Source organism: Astatotilapia calliptera, chromosome 23, assembly GCF_900246225.1.
Source record: "Astatotilapia calliptera chromosome 23, fAstCal1.2, whole genome shotgun sequence".
Classification (NCBI taxonomy): domain Eukaryota; kingdom Metazoa; phylum Chordata; class Actinopteri; order Cichliformes; family Cichlidae; genus Astatotilapia; species Astatotilapia calliptera.
In genome coordinates, this window is record NC_039323.1 from 3,125,483 (window position 1) to 3,148,760 (window position 23,278).

The 23,278-nt window shown below is 41.7% G+C and overlaps 2 protein-coding genes across 4 annotated transcripts in view; both read left to right on the top strand.

Moving 5' to 3' along the window:
- cpamd8 (C3 and PZP like alpha-2-macroglobulin domain containing 8) overlaps positions 1–19,540 on the top strand; it is a 47,409-nt gene extending 27,869 nt beyond the window's left edge. For 2 of the 3 annotated variants that reach the window (XM_026158082.1, XM_026158083.1), the window contains 16 exons: positions 704–860; positions 1,142–1,216; positions 2,712–2,877; positions 3,570–3,656; positions 3,810–3,946; positions 4,095–4,250; positions 5,321–5,383; positions 9,342–9,616; positions 9,688–9,775; positions 13,193–13,267; positions 13,470–13,575; positions 13,967–14,077; positions 14,158–14,370; positions 15,801–15,872; positions 17,873–18,074; positions 18,518–19,540. In XM_026158082.1, coding sequence (XP_026013867.1) covers positions 704–860; positions 1,142–1,216; positions 2,712–2,877; positions 3,570–3,656; positions 3,810–3,946; positions 4,095–4,250; positions 5,321–5,383; positions 9,342–9,616; positions 9,688–9,775; positions 13,193–13,267; positions 13,470–13,575; positions 13,967–14,077; positions 14,158–14,370; positions 15,801–15,872; positions 17,873–18,074; position 18,518 — 1,984 coding nt within the window. In that variant the 3' untranslated portion in view covers positions 18,519–19,540. Of the gene's footprint in view, positions 1–703; positions 861–1,141; positions 1,217–2,711; positions 2,878–3,569; positions 3,657–3,809; positions 3,947–4,094; positions 4,251–5,320; positions 5,384–9,341; positions 9,617–9,687; positions 9,776–13,192; positions 13,268–13,469; positions 13,576–13,925; positions 14,078–14,157; positions 14,371–15,800; positions 15,873–17,872; positions 18,075–18,517 lie in introns of those variants that run through there. The other variant, XM_026158084.1, reaches the window with a different exon arrangement.
- Positions 19,541–21,838: 2,298 nt separating this feature from the next.
- cimap1d (CIMAP1 family member D) lies at positions 21,839–23,237 on the top strand (the record flags this gene model as incomplete). The annotated part of the gene is made up of 3 exons (XM_026158687.1): positions 21,839–21,968; positions 22,471–22,584; positions 22,730–23,237. Coding segments are annotated over 3 exons (732 nt in total), but the record flags the coding sequence as incomplete, so codon positions are not given.
- Positions 23,238–23,278: the final 41 nt, after the last annotated feature.

A 23,278-nucleotide genomic window follows, 5' to 3' on the forward strand; every position in this document is an offset into this window, starting at 1 on the left:
TGTAAACAGCTTACCTCATCCTGTGAGTCTCTTTTGGTAAGGGGGTGCTGTAATGGAATGTCTTGCTGTCACTGAGCAGTTGTTGGCCAGAGACTGCTGCTTTCTACCAGTACCGGGAGGTCTGTTGTTTATGGATGCGTGTATGTTTATTAGCTCAGCCGTGTCCCCCTGGGCTGACCTTAGCCTTTCTCCATTTCTCCCCTGGTTCTTCTCCACTGTGGCCCACTAAAGCCACAGCTCATAAACTCTCAGTTGCACTCCCAGGCCAACTGGATTCCCAACCTTCGTTCCTGATATTCATGTTTGTGTAAGTTTCGGAATGCTTTCGGGGAATCTTCGAATCACAACCAGAAACATACTTGATTGGCCCGTGTGCAATTTCACATTCCCAAGAGCACAGCTGCCGCATCCTGTAGCACTGATCAAACCCTGCCGCACCCATCTGCTCCCCTCCTTACTTCCTTGCTTTTTTCCATTTCATCAGCTCCATCTATACATACCAGTCCTCTTGGAAAACAACATCCCAACATTTATGGACGTCTCTATCAGCCCCTCTTCCCATTTGTTGACAGATAGAAAGAGTGTGGAAAAACGTCTCAGTCCACTGAAATAGTGATTCCATATGTTGTCAGAGATCTTTGATATCTTTTCCTTTCCCTTACTCGTCTTTTTTTCTCTCACCTCCATCTGTCCTTCCTCTAAGGTTGACAGCATTTGTGCTGAAGTCCTTTGCCGAGTCTCAAGGCTTCATCTACATCGACCCCGATGAGCTTCATGCAGCCAAGTCTTGGCTCATCAAGCATCAGGGAGATGACGGCTCCTTCCCCGCTATGGGACGCATCCTCAACAAAGACCTGCAGGTAGGGCTGTGTCTACATAGATGTGAGGTGACAGATGTTTAATTTTCTGTGCTTGCAAAGCAGGAACGGGTGTAAGAAGTAGATTGGATAGACAAGATGGATAATGGCATTGATTGAGAGGGCAATAATCACATAAATTTACAGCATGAACCTGGTGTCAGACTTTTTAGCTAAAGGATTTCTGGACCGATGAATACATTTAAAGTTTAACTATATATATACTGCAGAGAAATGAGAGCCGAGATGTTATTAAGTGAAAACATGTCTGGTTTTGACCACAGGGAGGAATCCATGGGAAGATTTCACTTACAGCTTATGTGGTAGCAGCTCTGTTGGAGACAGGGATGACCACAGAGGTAAGCAGGCCAGCAGCACTGAATGACACTGCAGACTATTTATTCCTCTCGCTTCACAGTTGCTCCTCAGGGGCAAACGAAATAGTGTTGAATTAGGCAGGCCTAAACAAACCCACTAAAACATGCTAAAGTTTCTCATTTTGACTAATACGTCACGTAAAATCAACGCAGTGGTGTAAAATTTGATTCATGGTTTCATCCAGTCTCAAAGTGAGGTGCTTTACTTAATAAAACATACCTGCTCTATACTCCTAAAGTCCTTCCTCGCAGCCTGGGTCGTGTGTGGACATATCGCTGCATTCCTCATAGTTGTGAAGATGGATGTGTTGGCAGTCCGCCTACTCAAATTTGTTATGCCCCAGTGCTGCTAATGTACCATCTTATCACGTTTAGGACTACTTCAAAAGTTTCAGGCTGATGTGCAGAGACATTTGATTCCCATGAAAGACACCTCTGTTGCATTGCTCTCTTTCTGCCATCTGTTTTTTCCCTTTGTCCCTCCGCTTTGCTCTATTTTTTTCCCACCTTGCTTTTTCTTTATTCTCCTACTAGTAGCCGCCCTCGATAAATAAACATTAGTGTTCACTAAAAGAAGTGGAAAAGTTAGGAAAAGAGTCTTCTATGATCGTCCTCAGCGTGTGCTGGAAATTCCTTAAAGATGAAAGCCTCCAAACCTCAGATTGTTTTTGTCTTTGCTCAACAATCGTCCAGATAGTTGACTCTTTATTTAGCATTTCCTCCGCCTGGCTCCTCTCCACCCATCTGTCTTTCCCCCCTTCCTCTTCTATCTCTCCCAGAAGGTTTCTTCTGAGAATCTGTGCTTTTACAACTGATAAAAACCAAAAAGGTATCCTTCACTTCAAAGCAGTACACCCCCCTCCCCCCCCCTTCAATTTCACTTAATTAAAAGATGACTGCTGCAATTACAGTGAGTGGCTCTGGAGGCCTATCATCGCATGGATGAGAGGGAAGGTCACGTCTGCATGAGATGAAAGTCACTCTCAACTTTTTAATGGCTAAAATGAGTGTTTATTCAATAACTACTGTCGTGTTTTTGGACAGAGCAGCCTCTAAAAAATATTAGGTTGGTGATGATTTTGTGTGTGTGTGTGTTTGCATTGGGGACACGGGATTAAAAGTGTAGCAGTAGTTTCAATAAGTAAAAGCTATATCTGATGATCCTGGGATATAGAATTGCACAAACAGACCAAATCACTATAACCCACTCTGTTATTTGCAATGTAAACTATAGAGATTTTGTCGCAATGTTAACAGCGCATTAAATGTGAAATGCAAATGCTTCACCCATGAACAGCGGACATCAGCTATTAGATATGAAATGTGTTTGTATCAAGGCATACACATATTTCTGCCAATATGACACTGAGTAGAACATTTTTACAGATTCTAGAAAAATGTCTCTATGCCACATTTTGTAAACTTTTGATCACACGTTCATCTGTGTTTTCCCTGTGGTCTTTCTTGTCTGGTCCAGGAAGAGAAAGTGGCAGTGGCTAAAGCCAAGGACTTTCTGGAAGGGAACACATACACTGCTGATGATCCTTACACTACCGCTCTGTCTGCATATGCCTTGGCGCTGCTACGCAGTCCTTATGCCCCGCTGGCCTTGCGCCGCCTCAACCACATGGCTATCACCCAAGGTACCACTATGAGCAATACTGTTAGTAGTAGTAGTATTTTAAATCAGAACTTAACCAGGAAAATTGAATCAAGTATTTTTTGTAACCACGACAATATTGCACGTTAAAATGTAGAGATTTAGATCTTCTTTGGTCAAATCTTTGTAGCAAAACAAAAGTATTACTGGTTTATATTTACAGCTTCCTGCTCACAATTTGAACAAGCAGTCAGGCCCAAACTATAGGAGAGCAGCTACTTTAAAACCAGCTGCTGCAGTATTCAGCAGCAGTTCGCTCCACCCCTCCCTTTCCCCTTGTCTTTCTTATCTTATTGTTGATTTCCTTTGGCCATTTCCTTGTCTTCCTCTTGCCTGAAACGTTCTGCAAGTTTGGCAGATTTAACAACGTTGCAGGCGTCAGGGGGAGTGGGGCTCTTCCTTGATAGCAATAATTTTATTCCCCAGGTACAGTAAAGGCATAGGGTGGGGTAGCAAAAGGATAATCAGGATAACGATCCATGAAATATCTAGCATAGTTAGTGAGCCCACAGTGAGCTAATGTGTTGAACTTTGCTTGTTTCACTTTGTCTTTGGGCTGGCACCGTCCCCATTCTGGTGTGGATGTTTTCTTTTAGTTTTTATCAAAGGAGATTGATGGAAGGAGCGGTGAGTCGTTACCCCTGCCTGTCTGTTTCACCTGGTTTGTCTTTATAGATGGACTAACCCACTGGAGTTTAACTGGGAGCACAATGACAGATGAAGACACTTTCATGGGCTTCAGTGATGGCCTCGCTCAGTCAGGTATATTGTACATCTGCAGAATAGCTCCTGCCTGTGTAATATAATGCAAAGGAGGTGACAGCACAGTACTATACACTAGCTTTGAATTAGCCTCTGTCAATAAAAACACACTGAGAAAATATACTGCCCTTCAAAATCAGTTTTTATTTGTAGTGGTATCAGCAGAAGTGGAGATGACCGCGTACGGTCTTTTGACCTACACGCTGCTGGGGGATGTGGCATCTGCCCTACCCGTCGTCAAATGGCTCTCCCAGCAAAGGAATGCCTTGGGTGGCTTCTCCTCCACACAGGTACCTCTGTTTTTCTTTTCTATATTTTGTTGTAGATTAAATTAACTATAAGTAATAAATGACAGCAAACTGTCTTTCAGTGTTATGGACAGTTACTACTAAAGTATAAATTGTTAACTTGATGCTTCTTGAAAACCCCTTGTGCCAGGACACATGTGTGGCTCTGCATGCTTTGTCGGAGTATGCCATCCTGTCTTATGTCGGAGGGGTAAACCTCACTATCTCACTGGCCTCCACCAACCTTGACTTCCAGGAGACCTTTGAACTCAATAGGGACAACAAGAAGCTCCTCCAGAGTGCCAAGGTAACCTGAATACATGGTCTAGTTTAATGTCAAGGCTGTTCAGCGTTTTTGCACACAGGTCATGAAGGAAAAGGAAGAAGTTGTCCTTACGCACATGTACCACACAGCAGGATATACACACATCTAGTTTAGGCTAGCGTGGTCACACACACACGCTGTGAATCCTTCTGACAATAAACAAGCTATCCTCATGTGGGAGCAACAAAGGACGAACTCTGCAATATCTAATGTCTTGAAAAGTCTGGAACTGCAGTGCGGTGTGTGAAGATGACCTAATTTGACAGCGCTTTATCAAAAATGAAATCCCTTAATCATTACCAGTACTTGAGGTGGTAAATCCTCCTTAAGAGAACCCAGTGCACTTTAATGCAGTTTAGGAGCTGTGATTGATGAGCAGTTATGTACCAGAGCCACACACCGGTATTAAACATTAATCCCCGTTTCCGTGTTCAACTGTGCAGTAGCCAGGACCTTTTGATACTGCCAAACCATACCAGGCTTAACTGGGCCGGATTTCCCAAAAGCACCTTGTTGGTCTGTTGATTTAATAACTGGATTTATACAAACCTGACAGCTTGGGCATGAACTACCTTGGCCAGAGCACTGTGGTGTCAGGTCAGCACTACTCTGTGTGTGTGTGTGTGTGTGTGTGTGTGTGTGTGTGTGTGTGTGTGTGTGTGTGTGTGTGTGTGTGTGTGTGTGTGCGCGTGCGTGTGTGTGTGTGCGTGTGTGTGTGTGTGCGTGTGTGTGTGTGTGTGTGCGCGTGTGTGTGTGTGCGTGTGTGTGTGTGAGAGAGAGAGAGAGAGAGAGAGAGAGAGAGAAAGCGCTCCATCAGCCAGCTGGAGTGGTTCAGGTGAGAGTTCAGTAGGTTCTCTCTGCCAGGCATATTCCTCCACTGTGATTAGTAGTGTCATCTTAATTGGGGCAATTAAGGCCTGCTGGTTAGTAGCCAGGGAACCACAAGTGGCAGTGTAGCAGCCTACAGCATTCATTCACTTGATAAATGACTCATTCACCTCTCTCTGCCCCCCTGACTCTCTTTGTTTCTCCTCTCTCTCCCATTTTTTCAGATCCCCAGTATCCCCACAGGCCTTTTCGTCAGCGCTAAAGGAGAAGGCTGCTGTCTCATGCAGGTACTGTGCTACTACAGACACAGGCTCACACAAACACACATTTGCATTCTTGAAAATTGCCCAAAATTGAACTTTAATGCAATGCTTATTTCAGTGACTCACAGCAACACTCTGCCAGTAGGGGAGAGGCTCCATAACGCCTCAAATTCCAACATGAAATTTGAAATGATCTGGCATAATTTGGCCAGTTGTTTTGGGGTGTGTTGATCCCTGTTGTCTCTCCCTGTCTTGTCACAGACAAACAAAAGCCCCTTTTATAAACAGAAAGAGTTATTTTTCTTTGTAGACGATGACCGTGCCTCTCTTCTTATCACTCATACTCAAACATGTGTCTGCTTTAAAACTAAACAAGTTGTAAATGAAAAAGCATGTGCGATCAAAGATGTTTACAGTCCCATTTTCCGAATCCTGTATTTGAAATCTGACTTGATTTGAACGAGGCACTAGAGGATGTGGTGGTCGGCTTCCAGCTCTCTCCCCTCTGCACGGTTCCCACACACAAACATGTTTTTTTTCTTCACACCTCTCTCCCTCTCTGCTTTCCCCATATCCACACCTCTCCGTGAGTCAACACACCTCTCTGTCAGCCCCTGGGGCCAGCAGCACCTGGGCTCTAATGAAATACTTGAGCGGTCCTGCCTGTGTATGTGTTTGTAGGCATGCAATGAGTATATGCAGTTGCCTCAGGAATATCATTTAGCAGCTCTGCTAGGGTCTCGGGTAACACTGAATGATTTATCAGAAATGTGGACAGTTCTGTTGAGAATAATCTTCTGTGAAATGAAAACGAGCATCAAAGCAGTGAATTGTCCCCAGGCTAAAACACAGGCTGCTGAATGCATTTCTGTTGTCCACAGAATATGATTTGCAGTTTATACTTTAAAGACCTTTTCTGCTTTCACTTTTTGATGTTAGAGGTTATAAAAGAAGGCGTCAAATTTTTAAACATTTTGTTACTTTATTTTTATTTTACTGACCGTGTTGGTATTTTTTTTTTTAAAGTAAAGCTTCCATCCAAAAAATGAAATAATTTGGTTGAAAACAAAAGGCTTCACCTCTGTAAGATCAAAGTTAATGAAGAGGAAATAATCAGATTTCACTTTTTTAGAATAAACTTGAAATACGACAAGGACTACTAATCAAGATTTAATATCCGGATCACAAAGGAGCATTTGAAGTCTACAAGACCAACAGGTCACAGTCATACTACTGGCTTTATAAGACAGAACTGTTCTTAGGCATCAATGTTTTTCAGTTAGCATAAGGCACCTCGAGGAATAATAATATTACTATTTGCATTTATCATTAAACCTGTGGTATGGAAAAAGTGGTTGTTAGATTCAACTTGAGGGGAGCGTGAATGTCGATAACAGCTTTAATGGTTGTCCATTAAGCAACATAATGATACAGGGGAACGTTGGGGAAATACTAAAGTCAGCAGGCTTCATGAAATATGTGAGCTTTTACCATAATTTGGAAAATAGTTGCAAAATGATGGAAAAATGCAGTCATGGTAAAAATAAAGTACACTCACTTTCACTTCTAAGAGCTTACGCAACAGGACATAACGACATTCTGTTCCTTGGAAGGTCTTAAAATTGCGTAAACACAACCTCAGATGAACAACAAAACATGATGTATTACATCCGTCATTATTTAATCAAAAGCCAAAATGAAGAAGCAGTATGTGAAAAATGAAGTACACCTTTACTCCTTCCACGGGAATTAAGAAGGTGCTGCTAATCAGATGCAGTTGATTACTTGATCATCAGCAAGTGTGACCATGTTTGTAGAAGCAGAGGTTTTGGCAGTTTGGAGGTCTGGAGCATTCAGGTGTGTTCACACAATGCCAGGAAGAAAAGTCATCAACAGTGATCTTGGAGAAGTAATTGTAGCTCCCCATCAATCTGGAAAGGGTTAGAAAACCATTTCCAAACAATCTTAAGTCCATCATTCTCCAGTGAGACATATAATTCACAAGTAGAAAAAAATTTAAACAATCTTCCCAGGAGTGAACATCCCAGCAAATTTGCTCCAAGATCTGACTATTCATTTCTCAGGGAAACAGTCCAAAAGTTGAGAGGTACATCTCAGACTCAATAGACCTCTGCTAGCATGTAAATGTTAAAGTTCGTGGCAGTACAGTTAGAAAAGGACTACCGTATTTTTCGGACCATAAGGCACACTGGATTATAAGGCGCATTAAGCGAAACAAAACAGTCAGATAAGTCAAACTTTACTCAACTCATTCTTCTTGCTTCCTCCACTTCTGTACCATTGATTCATTAATGTTGAATTCTTTGCCAGCTGCTCTATTCTCATGTTACTGCAGTATATTAATGACTAACCTCGTACTGTTGATGGATTATCTCAGTTGTTTTCCTGACTGAAGTTTGGTCTGTTTACAGCATCCTGCCATGCGATTGCATTTGTCCCTAACCATCGGGAACCCTCACGTTAACTTTTATCGAGTGGTAAAAAGTTAGCGTTCATCCTCCAGCTTCACTGTGTTTGTGTTATGCTAACATAGCTGTGTCGCTAGCGATCACGTAGCACATCATTATATACCAGCTAGCCCAACTTCAGTAACCCTACAAAAGTGCTGTTTAGTTTTCTGTCTTGATTTATGTTGGAAGTGATAGCAGAGCTGTACCTTTTAATTTTTTCGGAAATCTCTCAGTCAGAACATGCTATATCGTGTTTAGGTGGAAACTAGCGAGCTAACTTATGCTAACTCTAACTCCATTAAATTGAATAAATTCTGTTTTCATGGATGCCTGGATGTTAAACTTAATTGTTACACCTGGTAAAGCAGCAACGCTGATCATTTTATTAAAGATGAAAGAATTTAGACAGTTTTTAACTCTCAGTGATGCCGCAGTGTTCGTGCGACTTTGGGACCTGAACCCAGATTACTCCGCGAGGCTCCTGACTACGGTAGCCCTAATGCTCCGACAATCCATCAACCGGTGCAGCTTCGTAGCTTACCAAAGTCATGCTAAAACATTTTTGACAGGTTTTTTTGAGCACCATGTACAACATAAAGTTGGTTCGAGGTCAGTAAGCAGAACCAGAAGTCATACATAAGGGGCACTGGATTATAAGGCACACTGTCGATTTTTTGAAAAATTAAAGGATTTTAAGTGCACCTTATAGTCCAAAAAATACGATAAACAAGTGTGGCCTATTTGGAAGGGTTGCCAGGAGAAAGTCTTTTCTCTCTAAAAAAGCATGGCAGTACAGCTTACATGTATGTTTGCAAAATTCACCCAACGTCTGGAACAATGTCCTTCGGATGAAATGATACCAAAATGGAGATGTTTGACCCTCATGTACAGCACCATGTGTGAAGAAACCCACGTACAGGATAAACTCATACTGTAGATCATTGGTTAAATGATCGCCAAACAATATTTGTTTATGCAGACCTGCCTGACTGTGGGGGGCTAGTCCAACCGGAATAGTATGGTGGGGGGAGTTTTGTTCTTCCGGTACTACCATTGTGTTTTGTCGTGTGCTGGAGTACGCATTAAAGTTTTACAGCGGACCAACATCCAGAGTGATCATTGGCTCGTCACATCACACGAGAGTGCTACACATACCAAGTGTTACGCACGGTGGTGGCGAGGTGATGACTTTGGCTTGTTTTGCAATCACTGAATCAACCATGAACTTTTTTGTATACTAAAGTATTCTAGCGTCACATGTGAGGAAGGGGTGTTCACACTCGACTTCTTGGTCTTGGCTTTGCTTTTATTAAAAAAAAAAGAATCACCTGTGTTGTTGGTCATCTGAGTTTGTATGTGCTTTTATTATGTCCTGATAAGTAAAACCTTAGGATTGACAGAGGTTGTGCTTTCTTTCTACTATAACTGTAGCTCAGTGGTACAGACCCTGAAGCCACATTGCTAGCGTGCCTGATTTTCACAAGTATCTCCTTCTCTCTGTGTGTCTGTAGATCGACGTGTCTTATAATGTACCTGACCCAGTTTCCAAGCCAGCTTTTCATCTCAAGGTGGATCTGAAAGAGCCTTTTCAGGAACGAAACCTGCAGCCCCTCTCCTCCTCCTCCTCCTCCTCCTCCTCTGCCCGTCATTCTACTTCACGATCCCGGAGCCGCGCTGACAACCGCTCTGAGCTTAACTGGAAGCGACGGGCACCCATTGACGATGATGACCCAGCAGCCCACCAGGACAAATTGGATTATCACATCTCATTAGAAGTTTGTGCAAGGTAAATGATTACCACACACTTACACACAGAGCTGGGGAAAAACATGTATTCATCGCCAATCCTTTGTCTAGGTGGCTTCATTCAGGCTCGTCTAACATGGCTGTCATAGAAGTACCTATGATTTCTGGTTTCCGAGCAGATGTCGAAAGTCTAGAGCGGGTATGTAATCGCACATGACCACACTTTAAAAGAGGCATTTAGCATTTAGCCATAGTGACTGACATATTGCTGGACAGGCAGGTAATCAGGTAGTTGACTAAACTGAAAAGAAGGTAGAAAGAGACAGATTCATCTTGAGGCCATTTAACAATAATGAGTATGTCATGGAATTGATCAAACCCCTTTGCAAACACCACGCTCACACGCTTCACAACCTTCACAACCAAACAGGATGCAACATTTAATTCACTCACATAAACAAACACACACATTTGAGATATTGTTGGGTTTTAGCGTAAATAGCACAGTGAAGCATTCTGTCCCGTGTTGTTTGACAGCACAGCGCCGGAAAACATCCTTCAGATAGAGGCAGGTCATTTAACTACTGCATGTTATGCAATATGTGCTGCTGAAATGTTATATTCATGTGTCTGCATTAGGGCTGCCACAAACGATTATTTTGATAGTCGACTAGTCACCGATTATTTTTGCGATTAGTCGACTAATCAGATCATCATCCATTAGACGTAAAACTACAGCTTATTGCACCAGCAGCATCTGCTTTTATATAACTATCATTAGCTTACAGCTTTAAGTGTTTAAGGTCTGTGCTAACTAAAAATAAAGACAAGATGATAGTTTATTGAATTTTAATGAAATTTGCAGATTGTTTCGGTGAAGATTAATAAACTCCTTGCTATCTAAAATATAACAGGACACTGGAGTATATTCTGGAGCATCTCACACTTCTGATAATCAGCTGTCTGCTTGACGTTTATTCAGCTGTGTAAAAACTATAACTTTAATCTCATCCAAACCGATTTACTCAGGAACAAATAAAATACTAAAAAAAAAAGCCAAACAATAACATTTTAAGTTATCTAAGTGACTCATATATATTTAACCTGAGTAGCGAAAGACGGCGGTGGGTTTGAAAACGATTTGCGGGGAGTCCGGTGTTCTCACGGCGCTAGTGAGCCTAGCCCCCGGCTCGCTAACGAGCTAGTGGGTAACAGATGTCTCCGAAAACGTCGGAGCGCTTTTGAAAATATGTGGTGTCCTGATAAACTGAGCAGATATTTGAGGTTTACACAGCTACATTCTCGCCTGAAAATACGTTAAACGTTTATTTTGTGACCCAGAAAGAATAATAAGAGTAACATTAAAACTAACTAGCTGCCGCCATTGTTGGAAACTGCGCTGGGCCGCGCTATGAATTCTGGGACACAGCTGCTTCTTCTTCTTCTTCTTCTTCGGGGTTTAACGGTAGCTGACATCCTTGTACATGCAATGCTGCCATCTTCTGTTTCAGTCCATTATTACACTCTTAAATCCTGCCACTTATTCCTGCGTCTTTTGTGATCGTACAAAGTTTCAAACGACGCGTCGACTATTAAATCAGTCGTCGACGATTTTGATAGTCGACGTAATCGTGACTAGTCGACAAATCGTGGCAGCCCTAGTCTGCATGTGTGTGTATGTGTCTTGCTGATGGGGATCATTTTTAACTTGGAGGTTAAAAGTCGTCAGGCCTCTCTGGGCTTACGAGACCGTAGACATACACTTCACTAGGCCATGTGGGGTACATAGAAAACTTGTAAAGTGTAGAGTTGACAGACAGCATTATGCTGGATGGATGAAATGAGTAATGGAGAGTAAGGTAAATTTAAGGGCTGTATCAAGGTCAGCCCTCCAGCCACCAATCTGAAACTTGTCCCTCATTACTAGAAAGTTATAGGGCTAAAGTCTGCAGGCTTCCACCTCCAAAAGAGCCACCTCTCTGGCTACCTGGAGAGATGTAAAACACGCATACTCATACACACATAGTACTGTGAGTATATCAGTCATGACTGACCCGAGTTGTAGTGGCTAACAAGCTCAGTTTACACCCCTGGAGTTTTACTGCTGCCTGCCCGACTGCCACTTGCATTCCTCAGTTTATGGTGGCAAGCTTGGCTTCTGCAGTGATGTCTAGTTGCATTCATTGATGCTGCAGTACTGAATGATTAGTCCAGTGACTGACTGGGAGCTGCCACAGCCATGGCCTCTTATCACCCAATATAATGAGCTTTCTTTAACAACCCAGGGCACTTTGGGGGTATAACATTTGAGCAATGGGAGTTCATGAGCAATTTTTGGTTATTATATAGACAAACAATGCTCTCGTAAACAGTGTGTAAGTGTGTGTGTCGTGGTGGCGCCAGCTCAGGCTGAGCACCTCATAAACCCCTGCTGTCCAAAGGCTGCCACCTCTGACAGAATGAAAATCCCCTGGTGGGGGGAATTAACTGCTGGCTCTCTATGCACACACTCTGATTCTTAGTAAACAGCATCCTCGTCGGTCATTCATACCGTCCTAATTATTAGACCGTAACAAAAGCCAGGCCTGCCTATTTCAAATTCTTCCTTCCATATTTAGTGGTGAGTCGAATACAATTCTATTGCAGAGACAAATTTTTGTGACTATTAAGTTACATACAGGCGAACGTGACACGTGGCAACAGTAACGTTGCATTCGCAAGGGGATGATGAATACAAAAATCCCAAGAATACTGATGTTAAATGTTTTTAAAAAACATATAGACATGAAAATTGCTCCTTGTGTGGTGATGTTAATGCAAAGTTTCATTCATATTGCCCCAGGGTACATACAGGAATATATACATACAAACCCTATGATCATTATAGTAAGATGTTCATGTAAACATGATTATTTGTGCATAATTTAACTACTTAGAAAAAGCCTTTCTGAGTCTTTTTCATTTTCCACTGTGGACATGACTTCATGATAGAGTGGGTATGGTTTGCATTTCTGTTGTTGCTCACACATGCCACACAATAATAGAAATTCTTTATATTCACTACAGTCATAATCTGTACAAGCAGAAAAGGGAGCATTTTAGTTAAATAATAATATCCTAGATGCACTGTAGTGTAGTGGTCACGGGGTTAACATAAGAACTGTGGGTTTTCTTTCATGTTTGACATATTATATTTACTGGTCTGTGTACGGTAAACCTTGGTTGGCATGAGGTGGAGCTGTCCAGACTGCTGTGGTGCTGATTACTGCTAATGTCCATTGTTAATGACTTCTCTGCATGTTCATATATAAATACTGGAGCCGTACATGTAGCTGACTTAGCTGGATGCCATGCATTATGCGTTTTTAAATTGACATTTTATAATCTTACTCGACTGCAATTTTAGAAAATCTAAACACGTTTTTATCAGGATCTGATAAAAAGGACCTTTAATTCTTCTCAATAGGTACAAAGGCAAGAGATATTCACAAACCCCTTCCAGCATTATAAAATCAACGTTATTAAACTTTTACTATTTTAAATGAGAATGTCAAGAGATCGAGGTTAATATTTGCGTATGAAGCTTGATTTCTTTATGTACTGTGCTGGTCAACAGCTGCTTATGGACAAGAGAGTCGGTCTGAAGAGATATGAGCTGAATGGGAGAAAAGTGTTGTTCTACTTTGATGAGGTGAGTGCAATCAAAATTCTTGATTGCTGCGTCTGATTTTGCACACCTGTTGCATCACTGTAAACACAAGATAAAAAGAACCTCTGATTTATTTATTTGGTTTTTTTAAGCAGGTTTAATAATACCCATGTTTGTGTCTGTATTCATGTGTATGTGGGCTAGGGTGCTTTCATAAGTCTTTCTCTGTTTCGACCTTTTGTAGATTCCCAGCCAGTGTATGACGTGCGTGGCCTTCCAAGCTGTCAGGGAGTACATTGTGGGCAAGACGGCGCCTGTTCCGGTCAAGATCTATGACTACTACGAACCAGGTGTGCCTCTGATGAATATTTTAACCCTTTAAAGCCTGAACTGTGAAATAATTGCCATAAAATTCATATTATTTGAAATTGGAGTGTTTATTGAACCTTTTGACAATAAATAAATACATATTAATATGCATGTATCATATTTGCTACATTCTGCATTTTGTTTTTGCAGTTTATTGCTTAAATATATTGTCTGATATATTACGACTTTTTTAATAGGGGAGAAAATCACACTGATGATGAAGAAGTCTTAAAAACTCTGGGCATTAAGAGCTTAAGTGCTCCTCTTTAAGGAGTTAAACAATTTTTTTTATGACCTACTAATGGTGAGCTTCATTGTTTCATGTGTGTGGATGTGTGAACATGCTCGTGTGGGTCTGTGCTTGTCGTGCAGCTTTCGAGGCTACCCGGTTCTACAATGTTAGTGAGAGCAGTCCACTTGCACGGGAGCTGTGTGATGGACCTACGTGCAATGAGGTGGAAAGTTCAACCAATCAGTGGATAGGTGAGAAACATGTGCAGCGCTCCTAAAAGTGTGGAAAGGCCTCACTTTCATGAATCTAATGAAAAATTCTGTTTCTGCAGGTTTTGTGCAGGCGAACCAGTGCAACAATGTGTTTGGCTGTCTGGAGGAGGAGCGGTTTGAGCGCTGCACGTGCTACAGGGATTGCGGTTACGATGGGGATCCTGTTTGTGGGTCAGATGGGCAGCTCTACCAGAACCAGTGTCAGATGGAGGTCTTTGCCTGCAGAAATGGCACAAGAATCAAGCAGGTTCCGTTGTCCCAGTGTCCAGACGGTAAGAGCTCTGTCATCACGCATCATCTCATCTGTTCACAGATTCTGGACCTCTTTGTTTAACCTTAGTTTTTTTTTTTAGTTTTTTTTTTTTAAATGCCTCTAATAGTGATGTTTGCACAATACCATAGCCAAGCTGCAGACCAAAGACTCTCCCAAATCCTGGATTTGTAGTGATTAAAATAGGTCTGGTTCCTGTTGACATTTGTTTCCACCCAATGGCTGAACAAACATTTGAGCAATCACAGTTTAGGCAGTGGTAAGAATAGATCCGTCATGTCTGTTCATCAAAAATGTATTTCAAGTTTTTGCAAGTCCACATGTTAAAAAGTTGTGAAAACATCCTCTGCCAAGTTCAGTATCAACAGAAAATGTCACAGACCAGATTTATACCTGACTCGCATCACAAAGGATGGCTGAATGAATGATCCAAAACTACTGTTAAATTATTGTGTACATGTCCACATTTCTCTCTGTTCTGGAAGAGAAATGTCACAGAAATAGACAAATTTCAGTTAATATAAAGCATGTGTCATTTCATTTCTCTATACAGTTAGTGGTCTGTGGCTCTCGGGCATTAACAGCGTGCCCCAGTGTATTTTTCCTTAACTGTATGTGTTTTTCCCAACTCTCATTGTAGGTCAATGGGCTCATATGAATGTGTAATCCTCATTTTTTCCTTTATTTTTATTTGCGTCTGTTCATGTACACATGCCTCTGTGTATGCAGTGATCTGAGTTTGGGAAACAGCTGTTCAGGTGTTGAGCTGATTACTGAATGAGTTTGGGTTGTTTTTTTTTGGGGGGGGGAAACTACCCATCGCACCCCAACCCCCCACCCCCACCATCCTCTCTCACTCGCTGCTGTATTACAGGGCTCCCTCCAAATGACAGAGTGCTTTTGTCCAGCCTTTGAAATCCTTGTCACATTCCTTTCCGACGCACAGCCCAACAACAAAGGAGCCTTCATGTTGTGGAGCAGATTGGGAAAAGGCATAGACAAAACTGTGGTGGGAAAAGACCTCAGTTTGTGCCAAGTCGTTCATGCTAGAGATTATCAAAAGGATTGTATTTTTTTGTTTAGGGCCCTCTGACCTTGTTTGTTTGTGTACAGTTGTGCGAGGGAGATTCATGCCACCGTTTCCCAGTTTTGAAAAGGAAAAAGATATGATTTGCTTCCACACATGGCCTCCTGGCCATGCTTTGGCCCCTGCTATTTTTGGATAGATAGAATTTAGTGCGAGCCTCTGTTCAGACTGAGTGTGCATCATTGTCTTGCCAAGAAGTGTTGCTCAGTGGGGTGGATAATGCTTCTGGCCAGTATTTAGATTATGCAACAATGAAACTCTGTTGAATTCATTACTTGTTTTTTAGGTGCTGTGGCAGCCACATAAATGTGAATAATCTAACATGTGTCTGTTTATACTTCCAGTGAAGACCACGGAGGACAGGCAACCAATAGTGAGTCAGGAAACTGAGCAACCCTCAGTGCCTGTACACACAGGTAGCCTCCCATATCACACCTTTTCCCCACTTACACAGCTTTGCATTCTTTCATCTCCTCTCTGCACTTTCTATGCATTTTTTCTCAAACTCGTAGTTTGTCTTAGAGACAAAGCTTTGCTTTTTTTTCTTGTTTTCCTTCATTATTTACATGTTTTAAAGAGCCGAAAGCAAATCTACTGACTAATCCACTTTTGCTGCCATTATAGGTGAAACTCTATTTCTATGTTAACTAAATGTAAATGCAGTGGGCAGTGAGCAACCCCGTGTTTGTGGCACATTGGAGTTTGCAAGGGCAGGGAAGAAGAAAGGATTTAAGACCAGGATGAAAAGGTTGAGACAGTGTGTAAGGGCAGTAAAGCTAAAAAGGAGAAAAAAGAGTGAAGGGGACAACCAGGAGATGGGATCAGAAAAGAGAAAAGGAACAGGGTCAGTGGGAGAGTATAGGAAAGTAGATATGCAGGTGGGGCGTACGGCAGCACATTCCCCTGCCACCACGTCATGTTTTTACAGTCTGTGTGATAAATAGGTGGATCGTTTTCAAACAGCCGGCTTGATTGTTGCTCTGTCATGAGCTTAGATCAGCTGCCATTTTCAGGGAGGCAGCCAGAAAATTCCTGATAGGATGTTTGGCTGTGCGTGCAAGGAGGATGTAGCTGTGTTACATTTGGCAGTGCAAGCATTAAAAAAAACCAGTCATTCACAAGCTGCAGGAGCGTGTACTTGCATACTGTGTGCGCACACCGCATGCTGTTATATGTACATGATTTTAAACTCGGCCTGCATGAAAGTCTGAGTTGCCTACAGGTGCGTGTGTGTGTGTGCGTGTGCGTGCGCGCACCCCGTGTGGCACAGCCTGCACTGACTTGTTGCTGAGCCCGCTACCCTCGGTAGCTGCAGTTCACTAAGCTTCTCTCACTCAAAGGTCTCCTTAGTACAAAAGCCAATGCTTCACACTCACCACTGGAATGTTGTTTCGCACTTACACAAACACACACACATATCTATACGTGCACACATAACGCATACACTTCCTGCATGTCCATACAGGCAGATATTTGCCCACACACAGAGACACACGTGCACACTCATCTAGAATAAGATAACCCTGGGGTGATTAGATTGAATAAGTACTGTAAAAACACTGTCATTGTAAACCATTAGAATGTTCACTACATGCCAGATAAGTGCACCGAGAGTGTAATGGGTGAATGTGAGTCTTGCCATGAACCTGACAGTTTCCAGTGTAACAGCGGAGGACGCTGGAGCTCTGGAATTAGCTTCCTTGTGCAGACTTGTCATGTCGGTGACCTTCTGCCAGAGGACAACATACAGTAGAATACCTATACAGGCATTCCTTCAGCTGATTTTTGGTCATCACACATACATTTCTTTTTGGTTACAGACTTTACAAAATTCCCACATCATATTTGTCTTAAATTTGTTTAACTCTCACCATATGTGCTGCAGGCCTCAAAGAAGGAAACTCTGATTGCAGGCTACTCAGAATAAAGCGAACTTTCATAAAGCTATACCTTGAAAAGACCGATTCAAGCCTAGCACGCTTATACGAGGAGACAACATTTTAAGCAAGGTGCGACCCCTGCTGTGTGTGATGTGGTATTGCTCCTCAAGAGGTCCAGATGTGCAGTATATTAGAGGTGTCCTGTGGAGCTGTCTCGCAAGCCAGCAGGGTTAGGTTTAGATTTAGTGTTGCTAGCCAGGATTACGATCTGCATCCTGCAGGTCTAAAAACATTTTTCTTTCTCACAGTTTACATCACTATTTACTTCTTAAAAGTCTTCCTCATCCCTGTGTTGAAACATTGATATGTTTTTCGTGGCACATTACCACCCCCTGTAGTTTAGTGTAGTAGTACAACACCAACTATATATATATTCACATCAGGACAGATTTTTAGAGTATCCATGACAGCCAGAACTTTCATTTTTATCTCGCCTATCTTGTCTCTGTGTTTCTCACTAACCCTGTTCTCTCCAGGCGAAGAGGAGCAGGGCTCTATGGCAGAGGTGTCCTACTACTCCTATGAATACGACCCAGACTCTGATCCTTTCCTTGCTGATGCAGAGGGAGGGGACCATTTTGATCTTCCTGAAGGCGGCAGGGGTGTGGAGCATAACGTGCTCCTGCCAGTAGATTCCCAGCTACCCACACTGGACACAAAAAACACCCCTGAGCGATGGTATGAGCTACATCTTTGATGTATTTGTTTAACAGACTTTGGATTAGTAGACCTCTCTGATGTTTTCTAGGTATCTGGAAGAGTCTGTTGTGGATATTCATCTTTGGTAATAATATTAAAGGAATAAAAAAGCAGTTGTACATCTCCCAATATTATGTCTCCACAGACTTCAGCAAGACTTTCCCCTATAAAGAGGACATTTAATCTCCCCTGTTCCCAAATGACACCTCGGTATATATCAATAAAGTGGTTTGATGACCATTAGCTTTCCAGTTTTTCCAAGGGTAGCTGCACAGGGAGAGACTGTCCTCACTTACTTTTGATAAAAACCCAGTCACTTTGTTTTAAAGGCTTCAAGAGTTACTCCTAGGAGGCTTTCAAGGGATAAAGAGTTAAAGATGATCCTTTAAAGAACATATGTTCTGTTTTCTTGTCATCTACAGAAACACTCCCAGAGTGAAGCCATACCCACCTCCGAATTGTACATTATTTGTGAATATGCTAGTGAATGGAAAGAGAAGAGAGACTTGCTGAAAGGAAGACATGGGGGGGTCTGGAGAATGAGTGTTTGACCTTGTGTGAATCAGAGTGGATGCATTTATAAGCCTGTGTGTGCGCTTGGATGTGACTGTGTACGTTTTTTATTAAGCTAGTATCCTCCAGACTTGTATTTTTCCTCCTCTAGACTCCTAGTAATCAATAGGCACAATATCATATTTGTTAATCACTGTACTGCCATAATAATCACTAGAAGAAATAATCAAGTATTTATGTTTGTAATTACACCTGATGTTATGCAACGTATTTTGTTATATTTTCTATCTGTGGTATTTATTTTTAGATAGAGATCATATCATTTTTATTTTCTAAGTCGCCCCCTCAGTACAATCTACCTGCCCCTTGTGGATTTTTAAGATGTATGCTATACTATCCAAGGCATTTTTCTTTTTCTTTCATAGCAAGCTTTAACCCAGTTATTGCAATGTTTGATGAAATTCCTCTTCTGGTATCCTGCTGGAAAACAGACATATGCTAACCATATGCTTTACGGAAACATAAGCTGAAATGTTTTTCATTTTAAAGATTTTTGGGGGGCATTTTTGTCTTATTAGACAGCAGAGTAGAGATTGACAAGAAACACAAGGAGGCAGAAGGGGACTGGCATGCAACAAAGGCCTCTGGCCGACTCTGACTTTTACAGTTCGACCCAGCTGTAGTGTTTCTGAAACTATTCTGCCAAGATACCAGCATCTCCTCTCACCATTGAGATTTGATTGTACAGCTCATAAGCTATTTTATTTTTTTGTTCAATTTTGATCTTTGAAGCAGTCAAGTTAAAAATATTAAAGAATAATAAAGAATGAAGTTTTGATTTCTGTAAAAGTACCAAATTTGATCAAATGTAACCCAGATCGATATCAAATATTGTGATTTTTAAAACAAATGAGAATAAAATTTGTATGCAGTTTAGGCCTTTGGTTTTGTTACTTCACTACCTGTGTTTCTCCAACTGACTCACTGAGATATCTGCATCTGCAGCACAGTACGTGTCTCTTTTTTCAACTAGCAGAGCTGCAGTGCAGTTCTTTATGAGAGATGTGTTGCTCCATTTCCCTTAAATGGACGGTGAAGTCAGCAGTCAACTGTATTATACTCAGCTGTTTCAAAGGGCCTTCTGCTTTCACTCTCTTATTCCTTGTATGTAGCTGCATTAGAGACAGAAAGCATGTTAGTGTGTGTGAATTTGTACCTAACTGCATAGAATAGAATAGAATAGAATAGAATAGCCTTTATTGTCATTGTACAGAGTACAGCAAAATTGGAGTGCCACTCCCTTGGTGCAAGATTCAATAATAAATATAAATGTAAAATATAAAAAGTACAATAAAACAATCGCAAGTATTCAAACAATAGTAAATAAGATATATACAGGATAGCAGCATACTTGCACATGTTTGAGCCTTAATGTGTTGGTGTTATTTAGGTTGCCAAAGGAGGGCACCCCCAGGAGAGAGTTAAAGCCTGTGAAAGTTTAATGTTTGCTTACTGCACGTCACTTGTCGACCCTCTCGGTTACAGTTGTCTCTGGAAACTGGCAGATCAGGCCTTTAAACCGAATCAAATCAACACATAACTGTGTCTGGAAAGTGTGCTTGGCTCGAGGTTAAGGTTGATAAATCAGGGGGTTGTTAATTCACTGTGTATTCCATCAGTTCAACAGGAGATGCCAAAATACAGGTTCATGTGTGCTGCACTACATTTGACTCTGGTTTGGGGTTTTATAGCGTGTACTCTGCATCAAAGCGTTGCTGTGCTTGTTCATTCATTTTAAAGGAAATCTTCTCTCTGCGTTCGTACTTACAGAAATAATATAAAGCCATGTGGCTGCACTGTATAGAGATCTGGTACCGTCAGCAGCGTGAGGCCAAATTTGAAGTTATCAAACTCTGAGCAGTGACAGCTGATGTAGCTGCTCATTCTGAATGGAAAACTTTGTTCTTGTTGTGACAACGAGGCAGCGGTGCAGGGGACCAGGCTGCAGCAAGCTACCCTCAGCAGTCTCCGTGGCAACTGTACGCATGGCTGAAGAGTGATATTGCGTCTCCACGCTGTGATGAGCAGAAAGAGTCAAAAGAGAAAGGACGGAGAGGGGGATCTTGGTTTCATGGTTTGCAGGGGGAGCGAGCTAGCGTTACATGAGAGTGAATCGGAGTGATGACATTGTTTCTAAGTGCCAGCTGAGTGCACCTATACACCTACCCCCATGGAGGAAGGGCTAATGACCTGTCCAAGCATCCACTGATGAAGCATTTGGACAAAGGGGCAAACGGGCAGACAGAGTAAACCCTATCCAGGGTAGATCCTCCTCTGTTGTTGACACTTTGACAAGCATTATAGGTCTCAGGTTTCCTGATTGCTTTGGAGGAAATTGGTGATTGATCCTAGATCAGGCAGGGTTCTGGGTTTCTAAAGTCACCTGGGGCTTTGGTGATGCTGGATCAAGAGGAAGCACAGATATCTAACAAAAAAGAAACAGACAATAGACCAAGAGCAGCCTGAATGAAGGAATCACTTGCGCCTCTGAATCTGATGACTGAATTTCCTGAAGCCTGCCTCACTTTTAGCTGAAAAGGGACATTACCTGTGCAAAGACCCCAGTTCAGCTATTTTTATTTATTTATTTTTAAATGGTTTTACGAGCATATAATGCCCAGAGCAATCTGATACTTCTATAGAACCACTACCATTGCTGGACTCCTGAAGTAACTATCAATTCTGCAAAGAGTAAGATGGAGAAAAAATACCCAGTAATTGCTGGACGAGAAAAAGGTAAGTCATCGTGAATAATGATCATGGTTCTTTTTTTAAATGTAAATTAATATTTACAAATAAATATCAGTAGCTTAATATACTGCAGTTAAGCAGAGTGGGTCGTTTTGCAGTGGGCAGACCTGTCAGGACTTGCTCCACTCTGTGAAAAAAATGCTCCCACCTTGTTAGCTGTTTGACATAGTGTGCATAATAGTGTTTCATTCAAGGCTGAAAACTGGAAGGCTAATCTCTAAAATTCACATGAATATTAATTTGTATTGTCTAGTTATCTTAGGCAAAATTATACAGACCTTATTTGCAGAGAACCTTACATAAAGCTGCGTTCACAATCAAAGGAGCCACTGTCACTTTAGAATTGTCCACATGTATGATTTTTGTAAACTGGATGTAATTTAAGACACTTGTATTTTGAGGTTATGGCAACTTTGTGACATCTTCTGCTGTTTCAAGGGCCTGGACCTGGTCGCTATGGGCTTCCTCCCACTATTGGATTTATTGGCCATGACTTCACAAAGTCAACTAGCCCTGCCTACACTTTCCATGGAAGGATGACTGATAATAGTGAGCACTGCTCTTGCTTTATGGTTTATCAGAAGTGGGTACTTTGAGGGCTAGTTTTCAAGTTTAACTTAAAGCTAACTAAAGTTTTACTTTTTCTTTTTTTTTTTGCAGATTTTTTTCTTTTTATTTATTCTATGACTAACTAAATAACGCCTTTTTTTTGTCAAACTGCTGATTTAGGACACAAATTAGCTGAAAGCATTACAGTCACCAATACACACATTTCACAGAATTTGTGTACAGTAATTTATAATGTTTATGTCTTTGTTTTCACAATGATTTCCTCTCCTGTAAAAATGATCTCACAAAAATTTCCGTTTGGTGTGATGTCAAATTCAACCACTAGGTGGAGACAAGACGTTTTTCTTCACTTTTTGTTATTTTTTTAAAACTGCATCTACAGATTTTCAGGATCAAATCAAATCAAACTAAGCAAAAAGAATGAAAAGAAGTTTACTCTTTAAAAATATACATTTGTAATTATCCAATTAATTTTTAACAGTATATAGTGTTGACTCCAGTCCAGGGCCTCGGTATCACATTGATGCAAGAATCACTCGATTTGGAAAGGATGGCACACCTGCATACTCAATGCTGGGTAAAGTCAAAGCCCAGAGTAAGTATGCTTTCCTTCATTATTGGAGTTTATTTTAAAATTAATTGTGACATATTGTATATCAGTCAGATCAATAGATTAGTGAAGAAAACATGTACTTTTGACCCTTCTGGAGAACCCCATGTGATTGTCTTCTGCTCACTAGAGGAGCTTTTCCACACACCAGGACCCGGTGCATACAGCCCTGAGAGAGCCCCACCATGCAACCTGCAGCGCAGACCTCCATCCTACACCATGGGCTCTCGCACACACTACCGCAGTGTTGACTCGGTCCCAGCTCCCAACAAGTACTCTCTACCGCCACTTATGGGCGCTCAAGTCCCAAACAAGGCATCCAGTGCAAGCTACACAATATCAGGTGGTCTCAGCATAGGGGGACCATCTGAGGATTTAGCCAAGACTCCTGCGCCTTGCAGATACAATAGTACAGACCCAAATGTTTATCTGCTCCGACGGCCAGCGTTTTCCATGTCGGGACGTCACAGTTTACCCAGAGATGGCACCAAGAAACCAGGTCCAGGAACATATAATCCAGAGAAAGTTACAGTCCACAAGGCCCGGGCACCAGCCTACTCCCTGGGTATCAGACACTCAGAATTTGTTACTCCACTTATTGTCAATATTTCTGACTAAACAGTCATCTGAGAGAAAATTACATCATCCTTCAATTAAATAAAAAGAAAAGCAGCAAGTA